The sequence below is a fragment of the Lactuca serriola genome, chromosome 2, assembly GCF_051521515.1.
Source record: "Lactuca serriola cultivar US96UC23 chromosome 2, Lser_US96UC23_V15, whole genome shotgun sequence".
NCBI lineage: Eukaryota > Viridiplantae > Streptophyta > Magnoliopsida > Asterales > Asteraceae > Lactuca > Lactuca serriola.
Genome location: NC_136409.1, coordinates 61,592,541 through 61,608,338, shown reverse-complemented (window position 1 = coordinate 61,608,338; position 15,798 = coordinate 61,592,541). Strand labels below are relative to the sequence as shown.

The following is a 15,798-nucleotide window of genomic DNA, read 5'->3' as shown; positions in this document are numbered from 1 at the left end:
ATAGAGGGCTTCAAATGGAGCAGCCTTGATGGTCGTGTGATAACTGTTATTCTAGGAAAATTCAACAAGGGGGAAATGAGTATCCCAAGCCTTTCCAAAGTCAATCACACAGGCTCTCAACATATCTTCCAGTGTTTGGATGGTCCTCTCAGTTTGTCCGTCTGTCTGTGGATGGTAGGCTGTGCTCATGTCCAACCTCGTTCCCTAGGAATGTTGTAGCGATTCCCAGAATCTTGAGGTGAACCTACTATCTCTATCGGAGATAATGGATATAGGTACACCATGTAGCCGTACTATTTCCCAAATGTATGTTCTCGTAAGCTTCTCCATCTTGTCAGTTTCTTTGAAGAAGCTAAAGCTATTGGATTTGACGGGGTGTGTAAATCTTCGTATTGATGATGGTGTATTGTTAAATTTGGTCAACCTTGAAGAGCTTTATATGAGAGTTGATGATGAAAAGGCAATTAGGTTCACAGACAGTAATCGTGTTGAATTAGCAGAGCTTTCAAATCATCTTTCTGCATTAGAAGTTGAGTTCTTTGACAACAATGGTACGCCCAAGAATATGCTGTTTACTGAACTTAAAAGGTTCAGGATCTCTATGGGATGTGGTTTAGGAGACAATACTCACAAAAATATGCACTCATTTGAAAACACATTAAGGTTGATCACTAACAAAGATGAGCTGTTGGAATCTACAATGAATGAGTTGTTTGAGAAAACCGAGGTGCTTTATTTGGAGGTGGATGGTATGAACGATCTTGAAGAAGTTTTAATGGAATCAGTTCATCTCCCTCAGCAAGCGTTTAAAAATCTAAGAGTCCTTGATGTGTTCAAGTGTGAAAACTTAAGGTACCTCTTCACATTCCCTATTGCAAATGGTTTGGTGAAGCTTGAGCGCCTCACAGTTTCAGAGTGCTCTGTTCTTGAAGTACTTGCATATGGTGAAAATGGTGGAGCTGGGAAAATTAGGTTTCAGGGGCTAAAGTTTCTAAGATTGGATAGGCTACCAAAGCTGATAGGTCTTTGCAACACTGCTAATGTAATTGAGCTACCACAGCTGGTGGAATTGGAACTTGATGGCCTTCCTAACTTCAGTAGCATTTATCCAAAGAAAACATCTGCAACATCTTCTATGTCCAGTAATGACTCTGCAATTCAACCATTATTTAACAAACAGGTACCTCTATATTAGGATTTATGTTGACAGTTTCATAGATTGACTTATAATCAACAAGTCTTAATCGTTGTGCAGGTGCTGATTCCTAAGTTGGAGAAATTGAGGATTTGGAGGATGGATAAGCTGAAAGAGATATGGCCTTATCAAGTTATAAGTAGCAAAGACGTTGATGCCTGCGTGTTGAGAAAGATTGAAGTAGACTCTTGTGATAATCTTGTGACTCTGTTTCCAACCAATCCCATGTCTTTGCTGGGTCGTCTGGAAGTGCTTGATGTTTCTAATTGTGGAAGCATTGAAGTGTTATTTAACATCGACATGAGTTGTGTTGGTGAAATTGAAGAACACAGTAGCAACTTGAGATAAACTGAAGTATCTAATTTGGGGAAGCTAAGAGAGTTGTGGAGGATGAAAGGTGAAAGTAGCTCTGATATCCTCATCCGTACCTTTCAAGCTGTTGAAATGATAGAAATAAGAAGTTGTGAGAGGTTTGTGATGTCATTGAGCTTTCAATTTCTATTTTGATGTTTATAACTTATGTATATGTGTCTCTATACATACATACACGTATATAATATATCACACTATAACAAATCAATCAATTCTACACAATGATTTGGATGTGTTCTGCTAGATTCTCACTCTTGAATTTCAATCACACAAGGATGGAAAGGAGAAATACAAGAAATTATAGATCTCACACTGGAAATTGATGATCTAATGATCAATTTTACATACATGTGATAGAAATCTGGCGGTTTGAGTAGCCAAGATCTCCCAAAGAGACATAACTGAAATAGTTAATGATCAATCTTACAATATAAAGGCATAACTGAAATAGTTAATTTACTTATTTACCCTTGCTGCCCACAATTGCTTACTCATGGTTTAAATCCTTTCTTGCCTCTTTGTGAATAAGTAAGAATTGGTTTATTTCCCTTCTTGCCCCTCCTTGAATATGTGAACATGAGTGGTGGTCTAGCATGTTCACACTTTAAAGTGCAATACGATTATTAACCTGCGTGAAGATATGTATCCTGTCAAATTATTTATAAATCTTTACACTTCAACTTGTGATAAAAACAAAGTTAAAACTCGGAATTTAAAAACATGGACAAATTATCTATATCACTACTACGCTTTTAAGAATAGAAAAGTAGGCTATATTTTCTGCGTTGCTAAGTGTGGATCTGTTTCAACCTTCATATTATTATCAACATGTTTATAATCAAGTTAATGGGGACCAAAATTGGTAAACACTTTAATGGACCTAAACCATAAAAAAAACAGATAAACACAGGGACCAATTTTGTAATTTAGTGTGAAAAATATCATTGTGTAAGTGCATGTATTTTACATATTTATTTCTAATTATATTTGTTGTTGAGATATGTGCAGATTAATGTTATATCCAAGACAGAGATCATTTCAGAGATGGTAATATTCCTGACGTTGAATCCTCAATTCATCCCAAACCTTTTCACGTTAATCACCTTCAAACACTTTATGTAAATGGCTGTAAGGATGTTGAAGTGGTGTTTGAGATAGAGAGTTTCAGTAGCAACAGCACAGATTTCACAACAACTCTGCATAAATATAATCATCAACCACCACCACTACTACTTCCCCACCTCAAGGTTTTAAATTTAGAAGATATGGAGAGGATGAGTGATGTGTGGAAGTGCAATTGGAAGAAACTTGTAATTCCTCAAAACCAATCACAATCCTACTCATTCCACAACCTCACAAAAATAACCATGTATAATTGCAAAAGCATAAAGTACTTATTTTCACCTCTCATGGGCAAACTTCTTCCCAACTTAAAGAAGGTCGGGATAGATTGTTGTGATGGTATTGAAGAGGTTGTTTCAAATAGAGATATTAATTATGAAAATGAAGAAATAATATCTTCTACTCACACAAACACCATCTCCTCCTTCCCTCTTCTTCATTTTCTCTTCCTGTGGAATCTGCCATGTCTAAAGGGTATTGATGGCGATACTACAATCACAACTACTTCCATCCATGATCAGTTCCAGGTATATTTGATTTCTTTTAAGCGAATCCTTTACATATTTCAGTTATTTGTTTTATTTAAATATATATTTATTTTTAATATTCTATTCTCCATTAGCTGCATTATATAACTCCCTAAGCTAATTCTTCTGAAGCTGGAAAGACAAAATTAAATAACTACATGCATAGTATTTAATAGTTTTTTCATTTGCGTAGGTCCTTAAGTTGATTTATAATAAGACCGGATTGTGAGGGGGAAAAAAATTTGATTGATGGATGTATATAAGTCTTATGAAAAATAGAAAAAAAAAATGATTTTATTGATGCATTTTTTTTTTGTTTCCTAGCATGCTAGTTTGGCTTAGTAAAATTCAGTTTGTTGTTTAAAAGAAATATCTTTTTAGCTGACATTGAGCAAAACAATATGAAACTTTATGTAGCTGTATCTAATGTACCAACTGAAAATATATAAATACAATATGAGACAATAGGCTCCTGTTTACAATTTCTTTTGTACCAGAAAAGTGTGCTATTAACTTTAAGACATTGAACTATCATAGACTCAAATGTCAATGTTGTCAATTTTGGAAATATCTCTAGATCTTAATTTATCAAGTATAATTAGCCAACTTTTTACTGAAAAGGACTCCCTTGAAAAAAATCTTTGTTCTAAAAATGCTTTCGATTTAATTAGCATATTAGAATTAAGATAGATTTTATAAAAATACAATTAATGAAAATTTATAGATGTATAATAAATTAACATGAAGAAGATGATGCATGTATAATAATTTAACCGTTCATGTTAGTAAAATTATTTAAAACATGAAGAAGATGATGCATGTAATCAATGCAGGTACGGAAATATAAGCATATTGATTGCAAACTCATTTCCTAATAATAAATAAATTTAGAAGTACAATTATGTTTTCATTTTCTCACATTGAGGGGGTAATGGGTTATATAGTCCAATGATATTTGTTCTCTTCACAAATCATGGCACTATACTAATTTTGAATGGGGCCATATACAGAAAACCATTATATTTTAGTCATTTTTTTCTGTTCAACATATTTTCCTTTATTTTCTTATTTTAGCATCATACTTTGAAAAATATACCTAATTACACATGGCTACAATGGCTTGATAAGAAAAGTTGAAAGTAGAATGCTATAAATGGGTGGATTTTGAAACTACCTATATGCTGGTCTTGGGTCATTTATTAAAGGCTAAATCATTACAACCCCTTCTTCTTTACACTGTCCCTATTGTAACCACAAAAATCAACAAATACAGAGACCAAATTTGCAGTTTTCGCTAAAACGTATTTTAATTTGACAAAAAAATTGATCGCTTTGTAGAAAAACAAACAATCTAACTAGTGGCTCTGAATTTGGGCAAGTATTCAATTAAAGGAATAACAAAATAAGCACCTAAGAAAGGGCTTCTAAATTCATATAATAGTTACGTTCCTTAAGAACACAAGACTTAGGAATTTATATCAAATATATGAACATAAAAAATTATTTTCGTGTGTATTAGAAATGATACTTGGCAAGTTCATTCTTATTCAAATCATTTGTAAATTTCATAGAATGTGATCGTTTGGTACTTGTCATAAATCATTAATTAGGAACTTAGAACTAACATCTTCATTCGGTTAAGAAAAGAAAACACAAAATAGATGGAAATTAAAGCATTGCCTTATTTTACAAATTTTCACTCATATCTATTAACAAATAGATTTTTGTATGGAAGTATATTTTGTAATTAAATCATTTATATCGTTTCATCCAATTTAATTCAATTATCTAACATATTTTATAAATATTGTGATGTTAGTTGTTACTTAATTAAGTTCTTCTTTTCTCTCTCATCTTTTACAAGCTAAACATTTTTTTAGCGTTTATTTCCTAAAATTGACGAAAATAGTATAACTAAGATGATTGTAAAAGTGTAAGTATATCATTTGTTGTATTTAACAATGCAATAAAAAATACAATAACATAATTATCTTTTTTCCTAAAAAAATTGGATGTAAATATCCAGTACATGAAAAATTACCCTTTTTGAAGTAGCCAAAACACTTAACTTTTACTTTTTATTTTATCCCCCCCACCCACTCACCTACAAACTATAATTTTTACTTTTATTTTAAAAGACTCAACAATCATCGATAGCAATCTAAATTGTTTGAGCAAATGCAATATATAATGCAGAAATTTTCTTCATGGTGCTCATCTTCACAAAATATAATGTAAGCAGTGTCATAAACTAGGTTGTTGATTGAAAATACATGTTGGCTCATTGAAGAATAACATAACTTGCAATCCTTTATTATTTTTATAATATTAAATGTATTTTTCTTTAGTAATTGTCGTGTTTGTGATGATCTATCTATGTTTGATTTTTCTTAGCAGACTCAACTCCCTATGTGCTCTACTCCAGATTTGATAAAGCTAGTTCAATTCCCGTGGTCTTTTTCAAATTTAGTTGAAGTAGATGCACAATGGAGTGACAAATTGTTGAAAAGCCACATAATTTTTCCATGCAAGGAGTTGCTTAATTTGAAGAATCTTGAAAAGCTTTCTATTATCAATGTTCATGAATCTAAAATAGAGGAGGTATTTGAAGTAGCAGAAGGGACAAATGAAGATGTGGATATTGAAACACAATCTGTTGTGGTATTTGAGAAGCTGAAAGAGGTGACTTTGGGTGGAATAAATAATCTGAAGCATATGTGGAAGAGCAATCGGTGGATAGTGTTGAACTTTCCAAACCTTACAAAGGTCTCAATTAATAAATGTCCGCTTCTTGGACACGTTTTCAGTAGTTGCATGGTTGGCAGTCTATTGCAGCTCCAAGAGCTAAAAATAAGTTACTGCCAGAGTATGGATGTGATTGTGAAGCAAGTTGAAGATTCCGAAACCAGACCGACTACTACTGAGGTTGTGTTCCCTTGTCTGAAATCCATAACACTTCACAACCTTCCAAATCTCAAGGGATTTTGCCTGGGGAAGGTGGCTTTTGAATGGCCATTATTAGATACCTTGGAAATCAAAGATTGTCCACAAATAACAGTTTTCACAAATGGGCAATCAACTACTCCGGAGCTGAAGTTAATAGATACAACTTTTGGATTGTGTCATGTAACGGAAGACCCCAACTCTTTTATAAAGACCAAACAACAAGAAGAGGTATGTGGTGTCTCCTTTGGTTATTATTAACAGATTAATATGTTTGATCGAACAACACGTTTACTTTACTCTCGAATTTACAACTTGTTGTAATCTCCTACAGGGATGGGAGTTCTAGAGCAACATCAAATTCACACGTGCGGTTTGGTTTGTTTTGAAGTTAGCTATATAGCACAGGTAAGATTACATTGTACACTTATTTCCTTCTTCCCAATCATGTACATGTTTCTCCACCTTAGTTATCTGATCATTGAATTGACTTTTTGTCACAGTTGCTTGCTTACTACTCTTTCATTTCGGGTTATTGAACTTCTATTTTCAAGTAATCTTATCTATGATGTGTCCACTTCTTGTATTTAATTAAGCTGTGACCAACTTAGCAATAATTACACAAGTTTTTATTAATTGGTCTGTACATGTTCCACTATTTTAAATAGTAAATAAATTCAGTGGTTGAAGGTGCATAGAATGATAGTCCATCATACATGAAACTTTCTTAGCTCACACCGGGTAAGAAAGAAAAGAAAAGGGGTGAACCTAATTTGCTATAACATAAAACTTCCCTTAATTCAACAGATTTGTGATCTTAATTTTTATGAACACCCGTTGTTTGATAAAATTCTTCAATGAAAAAAGACCCATAAACTTTTGGCCCCTCTTTTAAGTCAAATGTATTAATGTTTGTTTTGTATATGAGCACTTAAATCTTGAGGAAGCTGAGTCCATTTCTCTCTTTTAAGTTGGGTGTGTCAGTGTCACCCATATAAAAGCTTTGTTTTTCAATCTCTGAAATAAAAAGAATAAAATTTGGTTACATATATCTTATGTTCAGTGCAGGTTTGCATCGCCACCTTCAATGAATCTATCTCATGATGATTTTGAGTTGACAATTGTTCACAAAACCCAGATAAGTGACAATTATGCCCATGACTATGAGCCATCCATTGATTATTTTAAACCTATTTGAGAAACAGAACACTTATGCATATTATCTGATTTTTGATGCATCTGAGGTTTAACATTTTTTTTTATAATCAAATTTAGGTTGATATTGGTTGGTTGTTTGTGGAATTCATATGTTTATGGAATTCAGTGTTAAAAGTATAAATCAACAAAAATAGAGAAAAAACCAAATATATCACGCTCAGATTTTGAAAATGCCACTTAAGTAGAAATTATTTGAAGAAAAAACATTATATTTTCATTCATTGTTTAATTTATCACTTTGTGCATGTTTTTGTTGACATACCATTGTACCATATGATAATTAACATGAATTTTTTTTATGTGGTGGCTGGTTTAGTTGGATTAAAAGACATTACCTGTTAAGTTGATTTTATGTGGTGGCGGGCTTAGTTAGAAATATTTAATGAAAAACACATTATATTTCCATTTCTTCAGCATCTTCAAACCTTTGGTCATTTATTTGAAGTTGCATAATGATCAATGTTGCATACTTTATGTCAGTCGTATAAATTTGTAATGAAAGTGAAACACTGTTGCGGAATTTGTCTAAAAAAAATAAAAAACTGGTGCATAAACTGGTCCTAGAATGAAACATAGTTGAATAATGCATATTATGTCTAAAAAACTATTTTGTTGCATAAATTGACTAACATGTGCAATCAATGTATGTGGCTTAAACATGTTAAACCATATGGTTAAAAATATAATTCACTCACTTTTCTTATAAGCATATGGTTCCTATTACAAATAGAATCCTAATAGACAGATGAAAACAAAATCATATTCCTAAGCATCAAAACAAGTAAACAACACTTCTCAAGAATACAGTTATACATGAATGCAAAGTTGTATTGGAAAAGTTGTGGTGTAGAGTAAAGTACAAATGTAACAGACATGCCTGGTGAACTCCATCTATACATAAGATGAGAATTAATGATAATAGATAGTATAAACTATAAACTAATTACTAAGTAGCATAAGTAAAAAGTGTTTATACCTATATATACCCATAACAGGTCCCAACTTATCAGCACTAAAAATCCAATTATGCATCCTGTAAACTCTGAAGAAAGAATTAAAAATCAGAAAATTGTTCAAAATGGCTTGAAAATACATCCCAAACTACATATTTCATCGAACACGGAGTGTGCATTCCTTTTCGGCCTTTCTACAACAAAGATGATGTCAAACACAGTAGGAGAAACCCCTAAGATTCCCTATAAATCCTAACTAATTTAAGCCAACTATACAATCCCAAATGACCACCTTCCTCACAGAACCCAACTAGTGCCCTCAAATAGGGTAACACCAAATATGATACCAAATTTGAACTTCTCAAAGGAATTGCAAATATATACGAATATTGTTTACCTGTGACGGAATAATAACTCTGATAATCCTCTTTGAGAGTTTCAACGCTGATGGTTGAAGCCTTGAGACAGTGCTGCGGACAAGGGTGGTGCCTGTAACCCAGTGGCACAAGAAGAGGTCGGTGACTGTGGGAATTATGAAAGGTTCCATGATTGTGAATATTGATGGGCGTCATGGGAGGTGAGCGTTGTCAGGGAGTGTCAAAGGGTGAAGGGAATTTGGCGTTTTTTTAAGCAAATGATTTGGTTCACTCTTTGAGGTTAAAATGGTTGTTTTGATGGATTAAAAAGGTAAAATAAGAGAAAGTGATTTATATAATACTTTTACGAAAAATAAATTAAAAAGGTAATGTTATTTTTAATTTGTCTATGTTTACTCTTTATTATTATTATTATTATTTACAAAATACATATGTTAACTTGTTAGTTTTGTGTAACACCCGTTTTTGGTTTGTGAGTTGTCTCTTGATCTTCTTTAAGTTGAGTTAGTTTGGGTTTTGGGTGGGTCGCGAAGCGGCTACTTATTGGTCTGGGCGTATGCCACACCATTAAGTAGCGACATGACCTTATAGTTGTTGAGGCGCGCTAGGCATGGTTGGAAGGATAGGGCCAGGCAGTGCTGGAAAAGGAGTGTCAGGCAGTGCTGACAAGGGAGCGTCAGGCAGGGCTGGCGCGCCAGAGCTATCTAGGCCATGTTAATCGACCTAATATCATCAAAATCGTTTTAGTACCTTGTTCAAGTATGTATTAAGTCCAGTTAGTCTTTTTTTTTTTATATCTCTCAAATTTCTTATCCCGAGAATATAAGATGTGTCTCCTAGATCCTTCATAGCAAAACATTTTCTAAGCCAAGATTTCACTTCTTGCAAGGTTGGAATCTTGTTTCCTATAAGTAGTATGTCATCAACATACAATACTAGAAATGTTACTATACTCCCACTAGATTTGACATATACGCATGACTCATTCTCACTTCTAGAGAAACCAAACTCTTTGACTTTCTCATGTAAGCAAAGATTTCAACTGCGAGATGCTTGTTTCAATCCATAGATGGATTGATACAAGCTTACACACTCTATTGGGAAACTTTGCATCAACAAAACCCTCTGGCCGACTCATGTAAACATCTTCAGCCAACTTCTCATTAAGGAAATTTGTTTTGATATCCATCTCACAAATTTCATAATCATGAAAGGCAGCTATGGCGAACATTATCCTAATAGATTTTATCATGGCCACTGGTGGGAAGGTCTCATCATAGTCGATCCCTAGGGTTTGCGTAAAGCCCTTCGCAACCGGTCGTGCCTTGAATGTGTGCACATTTCCATCGATGTCGGTCTTCTTCTTGAAGATCTATTTGCAACCAACTATTTTTTCGACCATGTTCTTAATCAACAAAATTCCAAACTTGGTTGTCATACATGGACTTGATCTCCATGTTCATTGCCTATTTTCACTTTAAAGACTCAAGGCCTATCATTGCTTCCTTTTAGTCAGTTGTCTCATCCAAGTTTACTTCCTTGTAGTTAGTTGGCTCATCCAAGTTTACTAGTGTTTGATCACCGATAAACTTATCACCATCTGACGTTATATGAAAACTATAAAACATTGGTGGCACACCAACTCTAGTAGAACGATTAAGATTTAATGAATTGTCAGCTGGCTCAACTGAAATTTCTTCCTCTGGTTAAGTGCTAGTATCTTCTAAGGTTCCTTCATTGGTTGACTCTTGAATCTCTTCAAGTTCAGTTGTGCTCCCACTGTCCTCTTTGCATATGAGCTCTCTCTCGCAAAAGACTCATCTTTGTGCTTCAAAGACCAGGTTCTCACTAGGTTTGTAGAACAAATATTAGTGTTGCAAATATCGGCCTAGGCGGCCGATTAATCGGCGCCTAGGCGCTTGGCGGTCCACTACCGTCGACGTTTATAGCTAATCGGACTATATAATCAGACGTAGTCAAAGTCGGTCAAAGACGGGGCTAGGCGGGTCTAGGCGCCCAAATCGGTCAACGCAAGTCAAGATAATTTAAAAAAAAAATTAAGGGCAAAATTGTCAAGATGTAACAATTGCTTCTAGGATTTCTTCCGATTTCTCATTCGATGCAGTAAAAAAATCGACATTCTCTCTAGTCTCAAACCAAAAGCAAGAACGAAAGAAGTGAAATCGGCACATCTTCTTCGTTCGTTCACTTTCGACTTTAACTCTGATTAACATTCTCTCACGTCGTCGACTTTAGCTCCGGCTTCCGGCTCATCATCACCTTCGAGCAACGACGTCACAGTCCCCTTCCAAGCTCCTGTTATCATCACCTTCGAGTAACGATTCCATTTCACGAAGTTTCTTGACTCCAAATTAGCTCATCTTCTGACTTCAACTCCTCCCATTGACACTAATCGAGTTATCCAGCAAAGGTTAGGTTTTACTTCTCTTTGACAGCTTCTTCTGTTAACATCAATTTATCTAGAATTTGTTGAACAATATCATTTGACAACTTCTTCTGTTAAGAAATTTACTGATTATAGGATTGATGTTACTGAGCATTTGATAAGAAATTTGGTATATGTTAAACATTTAATAAGAAATTCAGTATCTGTTAACCATTTGATAAGAAATTTGGTATCTGTTAAGAAAATTGGTATACGTTAAACATTTGTTGAATCTTTTTTTTTAAACATTTACTGATTTAAACATGGATCTGGTTAATTGAACATTTGTTGAAGTAGTTTAACAATTTTTTTTTGAAATCTGTGAAGTATAAATCTGTCAAATATTTTTTTTTTGAATTCTGTTAAGTATGAATATGTTGTGTATTTGTTGAAATCTGTTATACATGAATCTGTTAAGTATTTCTTTTAGCACTTTAGCATTAAGGCATTAACATGAATCTATAAGTTGTTTGGTTGATGGATAATCATTGTGTCAAGCATTTATATTATATTTTTTAGGTGTTAATTTCTTTTAATGTGTTAATGTGATGATTTAATTGTTGACAATCAATGACGTCTAATGCTTCGACTACACCGTCTGTGGGATCAATCACCACCAATACACATAAACGGAATTCGGATGATATTGGTTGGAAATATGGTTTTATCCCGGATAAAAGCAACTTGGATAGATTGAAATGTAAAATTGAAATGTAAATTGTGTGGAAAAGTGTTTGGCGGAGGGATTACTAGAATGAAACAATATATTGCTCATGTGAAGGGGTATGTATCTTCATGTCCAAGTTCTACAAAAGATGATCAATTGAAATGTCGAAATTCTATTAATGAAGGGAAGTTAAAAAAAGAAAGCTAAAAATTCGCAAGATGAAGCCTTAAGATTTGAGGTGGGACAAGAATTTCATGATAGTATGGATGGAGTAGAAGATTCTTTGGGGTTGAAAGCACCAAATGTTATAGGCCCCATGGATGGCTAGGCAAACAAAATAAACCCAGAAGAAGATTTGAAAGCGAAAAAGGGAAAAAAAATGTTGATCTTAACAATATTGTCTGGGAAGAAAGAATACTCACGGTGCATAAATACATTAGTAGGTGGGCATATCAAAGCGCAATTCATTTTCATGCCTTTGAAAGGGATAACTTCAAAATGATGTTGGAGGTTGTTGGCTAATTTGGAATTGGGTTTCTACCTCCTATTAGATACGCTTTGAATGACATGCTTCTAAAGCATGAGGTGGAAAGAACAAAAAACTTGTTGAAAAAAACGAACAAGATTGGAAAGAGGATGGATGCTCGATTATGACGGATGTTTGGTCTGATCGAAAGAGAAGGAGCATTATGAATTTATGTGTTAATTCGAAGATGGGTACTGTTTTTTTGTCTTCAAAAGAATGTTCCAACGAAGCACATACAAGCCTATATATATATATATATATATATATATATATATATATATATATATATATATATATATATATATATATATTTGGAGTCTTGAATTCAACAAGTTGGTCATGAGCGTGTTGTTTGAGTCATGACCGACAATGCCACGAATAACATGGGGGCAGAAAAGTTGCTAAAAGAGAAAAGACCATCTATTTTGGACATCGTGTGCGACACATACCATCAACCTTATGAATGAAGGTACTTACATTCAGAGGCGGAGGCTCTTAGGGGCCATGCCTCCGTAGACTCTCTCCATGCTCTCTGCTGGACACCAAAATGCCGTCTGTCACCTCCGATGTGCTTCTGCAGGCTATCGTTTTCCTCTCTGGTCTCCTCTTCGCCGGAGAAACAAACCAAAGTCTAAAAGCTGCAAAAGACAACTTTTATTTTATTGAATAAACAATTATTTTCCTACTTTCCTATAGGTAGCTAAACTAAAATCATGTTATTGGTAACGAGAAATTCATGAATATGGTTGGTATATTAGAATATAAAATATATATACCCATCACTGATTAGTTATATTAATTTGTATTATTTTTAAGTTTAGTTGTTAGTTTAATATATATAAGTTATGTTATTTTATTATTTTAGTTTGTTAATTTTAAATAATGTTTGTATTGCATAATTGCATGGAAAAGTATTCCCTTATTGACGATTTATTTTAAATTTGTTTATATAGTTTTTTTTTTTTTTTTTTTTTTTTTTTTTTTTTTTTTTTTTTAAATTTCGGCCCCTTCGGTTTCGATGCTCATGTTCCGCCCCTGCTTACATTATTTTGTTTATGTATTGTATTTATTACTTTATTACTTTATTTTGTTTTAAAATGTTTAATTTTATACTATAATCTGTTATTTAATCGTGTTTATTTCTTCAATGTATCGGTGCACTCCCAAGGTTTAAGAAAATTCTAGATCAAGCAAAGAAACTAACCATCTTCATTTACGCTCACCACAAAACATTGGTGGTGATGAGAAGTTACACCAACAAAAGAAAAATTATCTGACCGGGAGTCATGAGATTTGCTTCTAGCTTTCTAATATTACAAACTTTGACCAAAAAAAGGAGCAACTAAGACATATGTTCTCTAGCACCTAATGGGAGGAATGTAAATTTTTCTAGTATGCCTAAAGGGATTGCCTCATATAAAACGGTGTCAAGTGTTCAGTTTTGGTCCGGTGTGACACAATGTTTAAAAGTGTTCTCCCCTTTGACGAAATTCCTTCGAATGGTTGACGCGGATTGGAAGCCCTCAATGGGTTTTGTTTACGTGGAGATTAAAGTTGTTAAAGAAGAAATTCACATCATTGGGCGCTAACGAGAAAACTTACAATCCTATTATAGATATCATACACAAAAAGATAAAGGTCATATAGATTCAAGTTTACATTTAACGTCTTATCTTTTAAATTTGTATTATCATTATAAGGATCTACAACTCCAATATGATCCCGATATAATGAATGTGGTTCTTGATTTTTTTGATACATTACTTTGTGACAATTTTGAGATGCAAATGAAAGTTGTAACAATTGACTTGCCAATAGGGGCGGAACATAAGCACTACAACTAGGGGGCCGAAATCAAAACTTCATAATTAAAATATATAAAGAAGTTTTATTTATTTCAAAATTATGACATATCAAAAGTGTAAACAAGAAAACTAATAGATCGTTATATCTTTATCAAAGTGGAACGCGACGATCTTTTGCTTTTTTAAAGTCTTCTATATCCGTCTCTAAACTAATATTTTCAGCAAGTTCCCGCTTGAAGTGCAAAACAATGAGTCATTCAAAATCTCGTCTTCCATTTTGTTCCGTAACCTTGTTTTAATGAGGTTCATTGCTGAAAAAGATCTCTCCGTTGTAGCAGTTGAAACTGGAAGAGTAAGTATGAGACTAGCTACTCGATAAATAAGTTGAAAGTTCACTACTCTTCTAGTCTTTATCAACCATTGGCACAATTCTGACATAGATATCAATAGTTTATAATCTGCATGCTGAACAACATCAATCTCATAATGTTGAAGTTTTATTTTCAAAACTACTTTCTCTTGCACATTGAAATCTTCAGGATAAAACTTCTCTACTAACTTAATTACATCACCACATCGAAAAGGCTCCTCAACACTTTTAGGATCTAATGTTGTTGAAAGTCGGAGCAACTTTGTTGATCTATCACTGAATCGATGATTTAGTTCCATTAACTGACAATTAATTGCTTCGTAAAATATATTCACTCGGTAATGATGTTCTAGTGTATGATCACTAAGCTCATTACGCGCTCGGGCCCCTCTAGTAAAGTATGGAGAAGTCATATCAGGGATATCAATGTTGCGTTCTTGACAAAACGACATAACAAAAGACAACAAACCATCCCATCTTTCATCTTTCATTTTTTGCAATAACAATTTGGTGGATGCAACTACCCTCAACGCATTACAAATATCTTGAGATTGTCTTTGTAAAGCTTGACAAAGTAAATCAGTGATCTCCATTATTTCTTGCTCGAGATGAAGAACGAAGATGATCTCAAATGTAGTAATAGACTCATATGCTGAATCTGTGTCGCCTTTGATTGGACCAGTTCCATCCTTAATAATTTTAAGTAAAACCTCACAAGTTGGACTAAACATTTTGATTAAGCTCGAAACTGATTTGAGGTGAGAACTCCATTGAGTATCACCAGCTCTTTGTAATGTACCAATTTGATTAAGACTTTTACTTGTCTCTAACTCCTCAACAGAAAACTTATATGCAATTTCCTCAGCTTGTGCATCTCTGAGTTGGTTGGTACGCTTGGAGGAAGCACCAACAACATTGATAACAAAAGATAATCGAGTAAAAAAACTTTTGTAATGCAACAACTCCTTGTGAAGCAGCCATTAAGGCTAATTGTAATCGATGGGCAAAACAATGAACATAATACACATATGGACAGTCAGTTGAAATCAATGCTTGCAAACCCTTGAAATGACCTTGCATATTGCTTGCACCATCACACCCTTGACCACGGATTGACTTAAGATCAAGATTATTACGTGATTATACAGAATAAATTGCATTTTTAAGAGTTTGTGATGTAGTGTCGGGTACATGAACAAGCCCACAGAAACGCTCCACAATAAATCCATATTTATTTAAAAATCTCAAAACAATTGACACTTGTTCTTTATTAGACT

General features: G+C 33.7%; 3 protein-coding genes across 5 annotated transcripts; 2 read left to right on the top strand and 1 right to left on the bottom strand.

Moving 5' to 3' along the window:
* Positions 1–304: 304 nt before the first annotated feature.
* Positions 305–1,665, top strand: LOC145089270 (uncharacterized). Its single transcript, XM_079027727.1, has 2 exons — positions 305–1,180; positions 1,256–1,665. The coding sequence occupies exons 1-2, from the start codon at positions 305–307 to the stop codon at positions 1,541–1,543; spliced, it is 1,164 nt and encodes a 387-aa protein (XP_078883853.1). The 3' UTR covers positions 1,544–1,665.
* A 3,691-nt stretch (positions 1,666–5,356) lies between these two features.
* LOC145086299 (uncharacterized) lies at positions 5,357–7,563 on the top strand. 3 transcript variants are annotated; one of them, XR_013700369.1, is made up of 3 exons: positions 5,357–6,390; positions 6,494–6,567; positions 7,228–7,563. XR_013700369.1 is itself a non-coding variant. In XM_079024054.1 (2 exons), the coding sequence occupies exons 1-2, from the start codon at positions 5,626–5,628 to the stop codon at positions 6,506–6,508; spliced, it is 780 nt and encodes a 259-aa protein (XP_078880180.1). In that variant the 5' UTR covers positions 5,357–5,625; the 3' UTR covers positions 6,509–6,795. The 3 variants fall into 3 exon arrangements, 1 of the variants encoding a protein (XP_078880180.1); XR_013700368.1 differs by lacking the exon at positions 7,228–7,563 and adding an exon at positions 6,663–6,795; XM_079024054.1 differs by lacking the exon at positions 7,228–7,563 and having other exon boundaries at positions 6,494–6,795.
* Positions 7,564–14,355: 6,792 nt separating this feature from the next.
* On the bottom strand, positions 14,356–15,252 carry LOC145089267 (uncharacterized). Its single transcript, XM_079027726.1, has one exon. The coding sequence runs from the start codon at positions 15,250–15,252 to the stop codon at positions 14,356–14,358; it is 897 nt and encodes a 298-aa protein (XP_078883852.1).
* Between the last annotated feature and the right edge of the window lie 546 nt (positions 15,253–15,798).